Source organism: Larimichthys crocea, chromosome XIII (assembly GCF_000972845.2).
Source record: "Larimichthys crocea isolate SSNF chromosome XIII, L_crocea_2.0, whole genome shotgun sequence".
In the NCBI taxonomy this organism is placed as follows: domain Eukaryota; kingdom Metazoa; phylum Chordata; class Actinopteri; family Sciaenidae; genus Larimichthys; species Larimichthys crocea.
Window position 1 is genome coordinate 34,110,359 of NC_040023.1, and position 12,302 is coordinate 34,122,660.

At 37.5% G+C, this 12,302-nt stretch overlaps 1 protein-coding gene across 1 annotated transcript; it reads left to right on the forward strand.

The window, feature by feature from the left end:
• Positions 1-5,439: 5,439 nt before the first annotated feature.
• LOC104928647 (cysteine-rich venom protein) lies at positions 5,440-10,329 on the forward strand. Its single transcript, XM_027287177.1, has 9 exons — positions 5,440-5,715; positions 5,936-6,019; positions 6,577-6,580; positions 6,884-6,987; positions 7,777-7,867; positions 8,237-8,379; positions 8,839-8,927; positions 9,173-9,255; positions 9,384-10,329. The coding sequence occupies exons 2-9, from the start codon at positions 5,960-5,962 to the stop codon at positions 9,524-9,526; spliced, it is 717 nt and encodes a 238-aa protein (XP_027142978.1). The 5' UTR covers positions 5,440-5,715; positions 5,936-5,959; the 3' UTR covers positions 9,527-10,329.
• The last annotated feature ends 1,973 nt before the right edge of the window (positions 10,330-12,302 follow it).

Genomic DNA, 12,302 nt, shown 5'->3' on the forward strand with positions numbered 1-12,302 from the left:
CAATCAAATGATGAAAACAAAAGTGATGAACATGAATAAATAATAACAAAACCTGGCTGAATGAGAAGTGAGACAAAGGATGACTTGATTTTTGACGAGCTCCCATAATTACTGTCAACGTACTGTGATTAGACTTACTGCGCTCCGCACAATGTGATCGTGACATTGGGCTCATCTCAAAGTCATTTTTAGCCTAATAGGGGATTCACTCGCTCATTTGCAGGGTTGTAAGCTGCCTCGTCAAAGAGAGACCTCATTGCGTTGCTCGGGTTGCCATGAGAATGTAACTGCAGGCCGCAAATTAATGATATGTCTCTTTTGGAGATGGAGGTTTCCTGTCTCTGTTTGCCGTCACACCAGGAGCCCCATTAGACTTTAATCACCCTTCCTGAAAGCATTGAGTGGAGAGTTTGCCAACGCGTATCTAGATCTGGGCAACGTGCGTCCGGATTTTGGAAGGGCATTAGAGCACATTAAAATTAAAAAGGGTTCAGTTCTGGAAGGGGAAAGGTTCGTCTGGAAAATCATATCTTTGAAATACCCATGGAGAGACCTGGGGTTGGAATTATCAAAGAACAAAAGAAAAGTGAATTTGTTAACGTTGGGTGGATGCTTGACTTGTTTTTCACCCCTTTTAAACTGAATGAAATCAAACAAATGCCAAAATGCTGAAGCCATTCTGACTGGCGCTGAGGGTTGAATGACCGTAATGATCACCCACAGTGTAATTGCCAACATGCGTTAGCTTAGGAGAACATAAAAACATGCCAAAAAGTTTAAAAAAAATAAATGAAAAAATACAGATTTGGTAAGATGACATTTACGTGTCATCTTCAAATCTTACACTTCAATAGGTTTATTGTGTAGGTCCAAATTATGTGTGTTTAATGTTCTGGAACTTGGTGGAAACTTGACCTTACCGCCAACACGGCCACAAAGGGCACGCTGCTGAATGTCTTCTGCAGACACTTCCCCACTGGAGAACTGTGGGACAACTGAAGTGGGACAAATAATGTGAGACGAGTTATAAAGATGGGCAGCCAAGCATAGTGTTGGTCCAAGCTGATATTTGTGAAAGCATCGGTCTTACATGTGTGACTGAGGACTCAGGACAGACAGACAGACAGACAGACAGACAGACAGACAGACAGACAGACAGACAGACAGACAGACAGACAGACAGACAGACAGACAGACAGCTGATTAAACGGGAGTGTGAGTGGAACAAAACACATCTGTTAAATAACAACATTGTTTGATCACAGGGTCTATTATATTCAAGGTTTCATACAAAGAGCACAGTCTGTGACTAGAGATGTGACAGTGCCCCCTAGTGTTTAATGTGGAAAGTGAGCTTTTAAAAATGTGTCAGAGTTGTCCACCTTTGTGGTCTTGGACATGAACGAGGCATATATAGTACATATTATCTATACTAACATTAACATACATAACTTTTCTACCCTTAAATAACATGTTTAAATCATGTTGATGATCTACTGAATCAAGTAAATGGTGTCGTTTCAACTCTTCACCTTGTATGTCTGTTGCTGCACTATGTTACTTTGTGCTCCGGGTTGAGAAGTATATAATGTTTTATTGCACTAAGTCACACACCACCAACTATTTCACTGATTCTGGTGAAACTGAAGGAAATGTTTTCTGGTTTTCTCTCTGAGGTCCTCTGGCTGCTGCGTATCAACTCTCTGTGTCTAGAGTTTCCTGATGGACAGTGAGGTAAACTGCTGCCAACTGTAGCTGCTGTTAGCTCTGTTTGTTGGCTGGGCTGCCTGGACTGTGAGCTCAGAGGTGTTTTGAACCACCGTGAAGAGAAGGTTTTATGCAGTGCTGAAGGGGAGCAATGCCAGTGTTGTGCCAGAACCTGAGCTGGGTAAGCGGGCACATCAGCCTCTATGGACTACTAACAAAGGCAAAAAAGACCAAATGGGAGATGTTGATGGAAGAAGCTAAGAAGAGAAAAGGAGAGTGACTGAGCAAGAAACCATCAGACAAAAGTAAATGTAGATTAGCATGAGGTGCTAAAATACTAAAATGTATACTATTAGCACATTAGCACGAGCAAATGAGGTGTCTCAACATGATTTCAATAATGACCTACAAGGATGGAAGCCTCAGTTAGATTCAATCTATATTTGTGTGCATATGCTGTCTGCTTATGTCAAATGTCTCAAAGTTTGTATACATTTGTTTAGTGAATTATCATGATTAAAATATTTTAAAGATTTTAGTAGCGCTGAAAAATGTATAAATACACCTGTTTTATTTCTCATTTGCTTTTTAAAAGAACCTGTCAGCTGTACGGACCCTTTGGAAAAAAGAAAAATCCTTGTGAATGCACATTTCCCGTGATCGGATATTTGAAATAAGCAACAGGGGCGAATGGGAAAAACTTTCCGACAAAAGACTTCAACCTTTCTCACATAATTTCCACTGAACCACGCTACATTAGGCTGTCAGATTTCTGCCCGGGGTGTCTGCCTGTAGCTGCACTCAGGGCTGTCTGGCATTCTGTTCTTTAATGGCTACTATTACTTTAAATGGCGTGCCTTCACTCTTACGTATTGTAATTGTAAGAACTTTTGTTCCAAGACAACCGTATCTGGACGTATACAAAGCCATTGGTACATAAAGCACTACACCCATGATATCCATCATCATGAACCGTTTAACACTGTTGACAATGGAGAGCAAACGCACTCTGGTTTGCATTTCTCATTATACTGTTAGTTTACAGTTTATGTGGAGCTGGGTTCACACACATTGTAACTTTATCAGTTATTGACACACAACTGAACTATCTTGACTTGCACCAAACTTGATATCTTAATTTTTATCCCAGCAGAATGGTTCTCGAGATGACGTGTTGGTCAGTCCACCGCTTTGTTCCAGACTAAAATATCTCAGCAACTATTGGATGGATTGCCACGTAGTTATGTACATAAATTCCTGAACATCTCGACCACCATCACCAGGTCTTTACATCTACCCAATGTATTGGCACAAAAAGTTATACAGACATTCACTGTTCCCAGAAGATAAAACTTAAGCACACTGCTGCCCATAAAGTTGGAATCATTTTGTTTTCAGACTCTTTTTATTCCTATTTATAAACATCAGGTTAATTGTGGTTTAATTTTCCCTCTGATATGTTTGGAAGAGATTGATCAATAAAGGTTAGAGAAGATACACTTTATCTATTGAGAATAAATCACATTGTCACAATCATCTCATGAGAAGAGGTAAAAATATTTTATTCCCACTTTATGGGAGACAGCATATTTTCGTGATCCCATTAACTTTCCTTGATTGCACCATGAAGTTTACATTTGGATTTTAAGTGAAATATTCCTGCAGCTATTAGGTGGATTGCCATGAAATGCGGCACAAACATTCCACGTTACATGTGATGCGCTTATGTCTAGACTGACTTACAATGATCCAAACAAAAGAGTTGGATCAAAAAATAGTGCAAACAAACGGAGTTAAGCGCGTCTCAGAATCATAATCCGAAATAAATTAAGTTTATTATTATCCAAACATTTTCCCTAACCACTTATCCGGGTCATGTGAAGCTGGATCTAATACCAGCTGACAATGGGAGAGATCCGGGATACACCCTGGACGAGTTGCCTGCTCATCATAGGGGCCACATAGAAACAAGCAACTATTGTTCTCACAGTCACACCTATGGGCCAATTAGAGTCTCTTATTTACATTTAATGTCTTTGGACTACAGACCGCAGACACTGGGCGAGCATGTAAACTCCCCACAGAAAAGGCCCCAAACGGCTGGAGCTGATGACCTTCTTTGCTGCTAACCACTGCACCACACAATAAACAGTTCAAGAAATATGTATAAAAAAGATGAAAGCAAGTGCTACAGGTCAAAAAGCATGAGAAGAAAATTGAAAATTTCTCCAAACTTCTTGAGGATAGTTGAAGAAGTCTCTGATAAGAATGATTAGTGAGTGTGAGAGGAGTGTGTCGAACTCAAGAAACTGACCAAAAGGTATTGGGCGATCGTCGGCTCAAACTTAGCACTGAGTCAGAACTTTCCCATTAAACAGATAAATAAACCTGGAATCAAGCCATAAAACCTTTACAGGTGGAAAATCAGACAATGTTCTTTTCTCATACTCCTGTATACTTTTACACAATGGTGAAAACAATAGGCGTAAAAGGGAATTTCTAAGTAGTCAACACGAACGAGATAAGAAGACTCATGATTCCAAGTAAGCGTACTCCATAAAGCATGCTTGAGTAGAACTTGAACTTGTTGACCACCGAGGTTGTTTGACTTCAATTTGTTCTCTCTAACAAACGACACAATAATTCAGCGATAAGAGGCGATAGCAGCGTAATTCTTATTGTGCATTAGGACACATAATCAAGAATCAACAGAGAGGAATGTGTTATGTTCTGAACATTTGAGGTTGCTCCAAAGGTAAAATTCTGCTTTGTTCACACGTAAGTTCCTCACAGTGTTTTCTACAGACTAATAATAGTTGGATTTATCATATTTTATTGAAGTCATCCAGTGTATTAGAGTATGATCCCCCTTATTGATCATCTTTTGGTTTTAATTTGTTCTTTCTTAGGCTATACAACTAATGGGTTTAATTCCCATTTTCATTCCCAAGATATGTTTTAAATTTTGTGCTAGAAAAAATTAAACCAGCATTAATTCAATTGTTACCTTATGGAGTGTCTAATGTGTGCAAATTGTCACCTATTTTTATATAGTCCTAACACACTGAAACATTTGCATTGTCATCAGCTATTTGGTAGCATTATCTCTCCATTTGGGGTTGGGGCGTAATGTAGAGTAGGTTTATCGGAGCTTTTTCCAGCTCCTTGCTCAGGCTCAGGTTCATCAAGAGTGAACCAAAAGAGAAAATCCAAAGCAATGAACTGAAAGACACTAAAATGGCTTGTACAGCGAAGGAGCAAAGCAACATTTCTTATGGGTTTTTCAGCATGAGTGACACATTTACAGTCATTTGATCCATCGTTGAAGCATCAATATTGATTAGTGCAGCTTTAAAGGTTTGGTCAGGCATATTGGAGAAAGATAGTTGATTCTTGAATCAAAAATCATTAAATTCTGACGTAAATGGGAAAAGCAATGGGGTGGTGTCCATGCTGGGGATTAGACTCAATCAACAACTATCAGTTGCCAGTATGACTGACGTCACCTTTAAACACATCGTTCTTTGCAGAAAAGATTTTAACTTTTTTTTTTTTTGTTCAGCAGCAGAAAAAAAAAAATGTCCCTGTGCTATCCCTTCAACCTTTGCTTTGCCAAAACAAACAAGGTGTGTCTTTCACATGAGCCAATTACTTTAATCCATTTGCATACAGAGTCATACGGATCTATCTTGTAATATACCAGTGCTTCTTTTCTTTTATTTACTTTGTCCTCAGTACCTTTGAATTCTATACTGCGCAAACGTCAGTCAACATATCAAGAAGTCACTACACCCTATGGATTAACAATGCCTTATTTACCCTGCAATGTGATAGATTCATATTTTTGTTCAGTGTCCATTGTGGAGAGCCCTGAATACTGCAGCATCATCGGTATCTGGAGAGGTATGTGCTACATTAAAGACGATACTTGGGCAACTGGGCTGGATCTATAAAAAGAAGCAGACCAGTGTGCCAGCTCACCTGCACCTCCTGAAGTAGCAGCAGAAGGTATGATTTTTCTTTTGTCTAAACATATATCCTTTGATGATACGAGGAACTTAATTAATTATCAAATATCTGTTTTTCTTTTACTTTTTTGATTGATGTTCAATTGCAAAGATCAGTTTAAGCAAAAAGAATAACACAATTATTCTAATATAACAATAATAATTATAAAACTGGAATGATTTGGATCTTTTTACTTTGTTTTTATCTTCACTATACATAGGTATTTACCTGTCCGTCAAGGAAAATGTTTGCACTCCTGGTGTGCGCATTGGCACTGCATCAAGTGCAAGCTGCCTGTGTTTTGGTGAGCAGAAGTGTAATAAGTTTTTTCATATTAGATTATTGTAATATAATAAGTAATGCAATACGTGTTGTTCACAAGCTGGATTTTTTTTAAGTACAGTTCTTCAGTTCTGAAGTACTCATTCTGCACAGTACTTTGATTTTGTGAGACTTTAGTAGTAGTTAAGTCTGGTGCAGAGACATTAAACTGAAATTTTCAAGTAGCAAATGAACTCACTAAAGATCTTGCAGTCTTACTTTAGACACCAGAATATTATATATTATATATGATATATTATATAATATATATTACATATATTTAAACCAGCCCGCAAAATATGTAGCAGGAATAGATAATGTAACACTATGATAGTAGTATTTCTGCTTTAGATAAAGTTTTTGTCCTGCTATTAAGTACATTTTTATGTAGGTTAAGCAAAAATGTCAATGGCTGGCTTTGTGCTTTTATGTTGACATACAAAAAAGTCAAACTTTTTTTCATTCCTCTGATGTGAACTTAACTTTAATTTCCTCTCATTTCCAAATGTACATTTTGTGCGTGCCATGGTGTGTCCACAGCAAGGTAAGCACAAAGTTCCATGCATCAGACATGTTTTAATTCTGCAGGGCATTTTTTATTTTCCCAGCATCGACTCTGAGACAATAAGTCTCCCAGTAAGATTATGGGATTCATGGAAGAATCCATTCTGTGTGTTCTTTTGTTATGTCAACCCATTTCAGAGTAATTATACCAAGATATGTTTTGTGAGTCATATCGTGGGTATTAAGCCACTAAAGTAAATATCACTCTCTATTAGGTATTTAATCTTTTGTTTACCTATTGGTTTTGTGTGTGTATGCGTGTGTGTCCATGTGTGTATAACAGGAGACATCTGTCCAAAAAACACAGTGGTTCAGGCTGAGATAATTGATGTGCACAATGCCTTAAGGAGAGCGGTTCAGCCTTCTGCTTCTGACATGCTGAGAATGGTTGGTCCTGCTTTCTACTCACACAATAATAAGTAGCTCAGATAATATTTGTTGATGCTTCTGAGAATTTGTTATTCATCACTTGTGGGTGGAGAAAAAAAAACAATATAGTAGGTGAGGTCCTCCGTGCGGCGCCTGAAAATTATAAAAGTCATCAAGCACTTGATGAACTTGTTGAAAATCAGGGTTGTACAGTTTGGTTTCTAAGAGCTGGCTCAACCTTAATTGTTCTCATGCAGTAAACTTAAGCAGGTCAAAACCATAAAGCTCTTACAAATGATGTTTAAATGCCATTTGACATGTGAGAATACATTTTGACTACTGTATGGTCAGTCATAGATAAATATAATCACTCAGAAATGTCGTTTTTATGTTTATAACAGTTGAGAAATGTAGTTTCTCAGCTTCTAATCTTTTCAGCTCAGGGAGCCAAGCCCAACAACTACAAATCCTTTGCACACAGTTGAAAATCTGTCAGTCAACAGGAGAATAAAGATGATTTACGTAATTTCCAAAAGGGTTGAATGTTCGGAGGTGTAAGGTTTCTGCAGAAAAATAAAAGAAAGTCATGTTTATATTGGAAGTCGTTGTATGAAAAGGACAGCAACTGGTCTCAAAGCTCAAAGGGAAAGGCCACTTTAATCAGAAACTTTTCGTATTTTAAGGGTTATAGTTGAAACATTTCATCAGTCTTTTTTTTTTTTTAAACTTCTAGCTTGTGAGAGAACGGGTCTTTATTTGTTGGATCGAATTGGCGGATTGAAATCTTTGTGTTTTTTTCCTTTACAGAACTATTCTGAAGAGGTAGCAGTCAGTGCTCAGGCCTGGGTTGACAAATGTATTCTGAGTCATGGAGCACCCAGCACCCGCATGCTCGATGGTATATTTCTTTTGCCTTTATTCCTTCCCTCTCTTTTTACCTTTCTCCATATATGCCAGGACTTTCAATAATACCTCAGAGATGTAAAGTCATTGTAGTTTCCCTGTAAACTGACTGACCTTGTGATTGATGGCCAGAGTCACGCTGAACATTATCTTATCTCCAGGCTTAATATCTTCTTTTAATAACAAATTACACAGAGTAGGATGTGTTATCATGAAGGAGATTATCATCAATGGGTCCTTTAATGAACCCTGTTTTATCTTTTAAATTTAAATTTATCTAAATCTGGTGGGACATGAAAATAACACGGTGCATTTGCAGACACACATTAATCAGCGCTGCCGTGTTTTTCTCGCCAACGAACAGGATATGAATTGGGCGAGAATCTGTTCTATTCAAATTCACCTAAATCATGGACGGACGTCATCAACGCCTGGAACAGTGAGGGGTCTTACTTTATATATCCCAATGGCTCCACCAACGGAAAAGCTGTTGGTCACTACACACAGGTAACATTTACCTGTTGCTAAGGTAGCAATAATATGTTGACAAAGATTATTGTGTTTTTTAATGTTATAATAATAAAAGATCACAGTAATGTTGCTGCTTTGTTACTTAATGTTTTTAGTCCTACTGGATGTTTGATTACATTTTACATTTTTTCTTGTTTACTTCAGTTTTTTTATTGTTTAAAATGTTTATTTTACTTTTAGTTCATTAGTTTTAGTTTTTTATTATAGTATGGAAAGGATTTGTTGTTTAAGAAGCTCAGAATAGGAAGGTGCTTCTCTGTTTATGGCTTGGCCGCATGTGCATGTGACACTCAATTGATATATAGTAAATAATGAGATATTTCCAAAACATGAATGAGTTATGACAATACATGAATAACCAATATGTTAAACTATTTATGACTTTCTAAATTAAAGTGGCTAACAGTAACAATGACTTTTTGTTATTGTCGTCAGCTCGTGTGGAATAGCTCCTACAGAGTTGGCTGTGGAGTGACACTGTGCCCTAACGACGTCTATTTCTACGGCTGCCATTATTACAGAGCGTATGTGACTCTTATTCACCTCCATGGCTTTGTTGTACAGTACGTGTGATTTCTGGGAGATGTTCAAGGACCGTGCACTGATGAAAACATAGTTATGCATATGATATTCCATTTCTGCCATATTCTGTAAATTCAGCCCTCTAAATTTGACACACTGGACCTTTAACAATGGTGGAAAGATAAAATCTGAAGCTAATATATTTAATCAAACAAGCACCTTAACATCTGTCTGTTTTGTTTAACAGAGGAAACTTCAAGGGATGGATACCTTACAAGGCCGGACCTCCATGTGCTTCATGTCCCAATGCTTGTGAAGATAAACTCTGCAGTAAGTTACACTGTGACTTCTTTGTATCGCAGATAAGATGCATGTAACAAGTAATGTTCTGCACTGAAGAGCAGAAAATAGAGACAACAAGATAACCTCTTCATTGTTTTGTCCATTTTCCATTTCAGCCAACCCCTGTTCTTACATAAACAGATTCCTCAACTGTCCAAGCTTGGTGAGGGCGTATGGATGCGACAATCACCTTGTGAGTGGCTGGTGTCCTGCTTCATGCCGGTGCCCTGATAAGATCATACCAATATACAAAAGATAAGCTCCTGAGTCTGCGACTTAAACTCAGACTATTTACAGTTTTGTTGGTTCTCAGTCTGTGAAGGAAGCTACTGTAACGTTGATCAATTTCCTGTAAGCTTTGATGGTATTCCCATGACACACGTGTCAGGAAACATCTGGTTTAGTAATGTTTGCCTTTGTTTTGGGGAGTCTTTTTTTTAAAGCATTCACCTCTAATCAAAACCTCTTGCTACACTTAATCAGAGATTTGAGAACTGCCGCATGCACGTCATGTTGGATTTCACTTATCCTGCAGGATAGTGCAGCATGGCGTGTATTTATGGGGACTATCTCCCACCCAGCATTATGAATTGCAGAAATGTGTCAGTACAATCAATAAATCAACATAAGCTCAATCTCAAGACAGTATAAATCAAAAACATTAATTCTACACATGGCGATGGTGTGCTGTTTTGTTATGATTGATAAGTGTTAAACATTTCAATGCTTTAGGTGGGGAGTTTGATGTAATTTGGCCCTCCATGTGACATGAGAGTGACACATGTTGGCGTACAAATACATTTATTTTTATAAGTAACCTTTTCATTATTACTGAAATAAAGAAAGGTTTCACTTTACATATATGGAGTGTATAATACTCAACTCTCAGATGTATATTCTACATTAAAACTTGAATCAAAAAATGTTATATGTCATTGTTTTAGTCAATCTGTATGGTGAAGTGTGAGCGTTTATCGGAGATAGAGAGTGTATTCTTATATGAAGGTGTTCTTTGAGGAGTTTAATCTAGGGCAGCTGGACTTGGCCATAGATCCGTGAAGACGTTTCACCTCTCATCCAAAGAACCTTTTTTCTGTTCTGACTGTTAAAGAAGCACTAACAAACCAAATAAAAACATTCCCACCAAGGCTAAATGCCTGGGTTTCCCCACCAGTTAACCATAACTGATTAAGCCTCTGGGATGAGAGGTGAAATATCTTCACAAATCCACAATCATGTCCAGTTGCCTGAGGTTGCTACTTCAAGTGGCACTCAACCTGTCAAATATCAAAGCTGTACTAATTAATATTTAATATTAACTATGAATCAAATATATAATGTGAAAGAAATTGCTCATTCAATCCAGTTCCTCTGCAGTTTCCATTGTAGTGTCTTCTAGCTCATTGTTTTGGTTTTATGACCAACAACTGCTTTCTCACAGCAACAGACAGCTTCAAATAGATTCAAATACAGCAAATATAACTCTTTCTGGAGCCCTGAGTGTACACAAACACCATCATACCATGCTCCATCTTTAATAACATCAAGAGATCTTTCCGTTAATGTCAGCACGGCTACCTTCATAAATACTAATAAATATTAATGATGCATGAATGCAAGTAGGCTAAGAATCATCGCAGCATTGGTATCCTCATCGACTTAAACTTTTCCCCTGTCTTTACTACAATTTTAATTGTATTTCTTTAGACATCACCTTTCTGTAAAAAGGTTAGGGGGTTAGGCTAAATGTGTCACAAACTAAACTGAGGTCAGTGGTCTCAAGCCTGGGAGGGATTGCAAGATACTTCTTCTACTAAAGAATTATTGGATAATTTGGGGGTCACAAACCAAAAAATGTAGCAGTATATTGTCTCAAGAAGACACAAGGATGCTAATAAGAAAATCTGCACTGCGTAATAATGTCATTAACTGTTGCAGACCAGAAGATGGCTCTATTGTACAACTCACCGTACCTCTTCCTCTGTAGCCCACACTATTTACTTTATCTGCTTTCATCTGAACCAGTGGTCTATGAATAAAATGCATTAAATCATGTAGAACAATGTCATGCCTCATCACTCACTATCTCTGTCTCCTATGCAGGAGGCTATAGTATGAGCCTCTATGAACTGCATGTGAGGTATATGATCTACCATGTGTGACTAATATTTCAAAGCTCTTGATCATCTTCAAGAATTTATGATTAGGTGGTGTGTGGTGATTCTGTTTGGTCACATATCTCACTGTGTGGGTTCCTTTTGAGTAAAAATGAAACAAAACAGGAGACTGTTCAGCGAAGACTGAAGTCAGTCCATCGTCTCTGTACACTGATCTCATAAAGAGGAAGACCTGACACACAATGTGACTCCTGAACAGAAAAACAATTGTCATGTGAGCCTTTCTGGGATGATGATGATGATGTCAACAGCAACAATATTAAAAACATAGAAAAGACGATGTGGACGCGCTGCAGCAGAACAAGGAGAAGTTAAATGCCTTTATTTAGCCTGGTATGTTGGTTTAAAACAGTTACTACCTGATTTATACTGCATGAGGTCAGTGTTACAATCCAATAGACTCTTAGTAAAGTTTTCTCCTTGCTCTGCCAGAGAAAAAAAAATCTTTTTTTCTCCTCTACATCAGCACCTCAAAGTTTCCTGAACTTACATGTGAAAATGAACAATTGGCCTCTTTTATTAATGCGATTGTTGTGTGAAAATTCAAGATAAACAAAACCAAAAATAAAATAGTGTGTTTTAAACTTTTTTTGTGTGTATTTTCATGTTGACCTCTGAGATATTTTGTATGTATCTTTGGTGGACTTTTGTGTTTTGCATTGTATGTATTTTCTTGTTTACTTATGCATATATATGTATATTCTTGTTGACTTTTGTGTTGTTTCATACGTATTTACTTGTTGACTTTGTGCATTTTTTTTTTATTTTTTTTTGCTTTTTTGTTCTGTTTTGTATTCATGTGTTTCATATGTATTTACTTGTCACCTTTTGTGTTATTCAGTATGTTTGGTCGTCCCC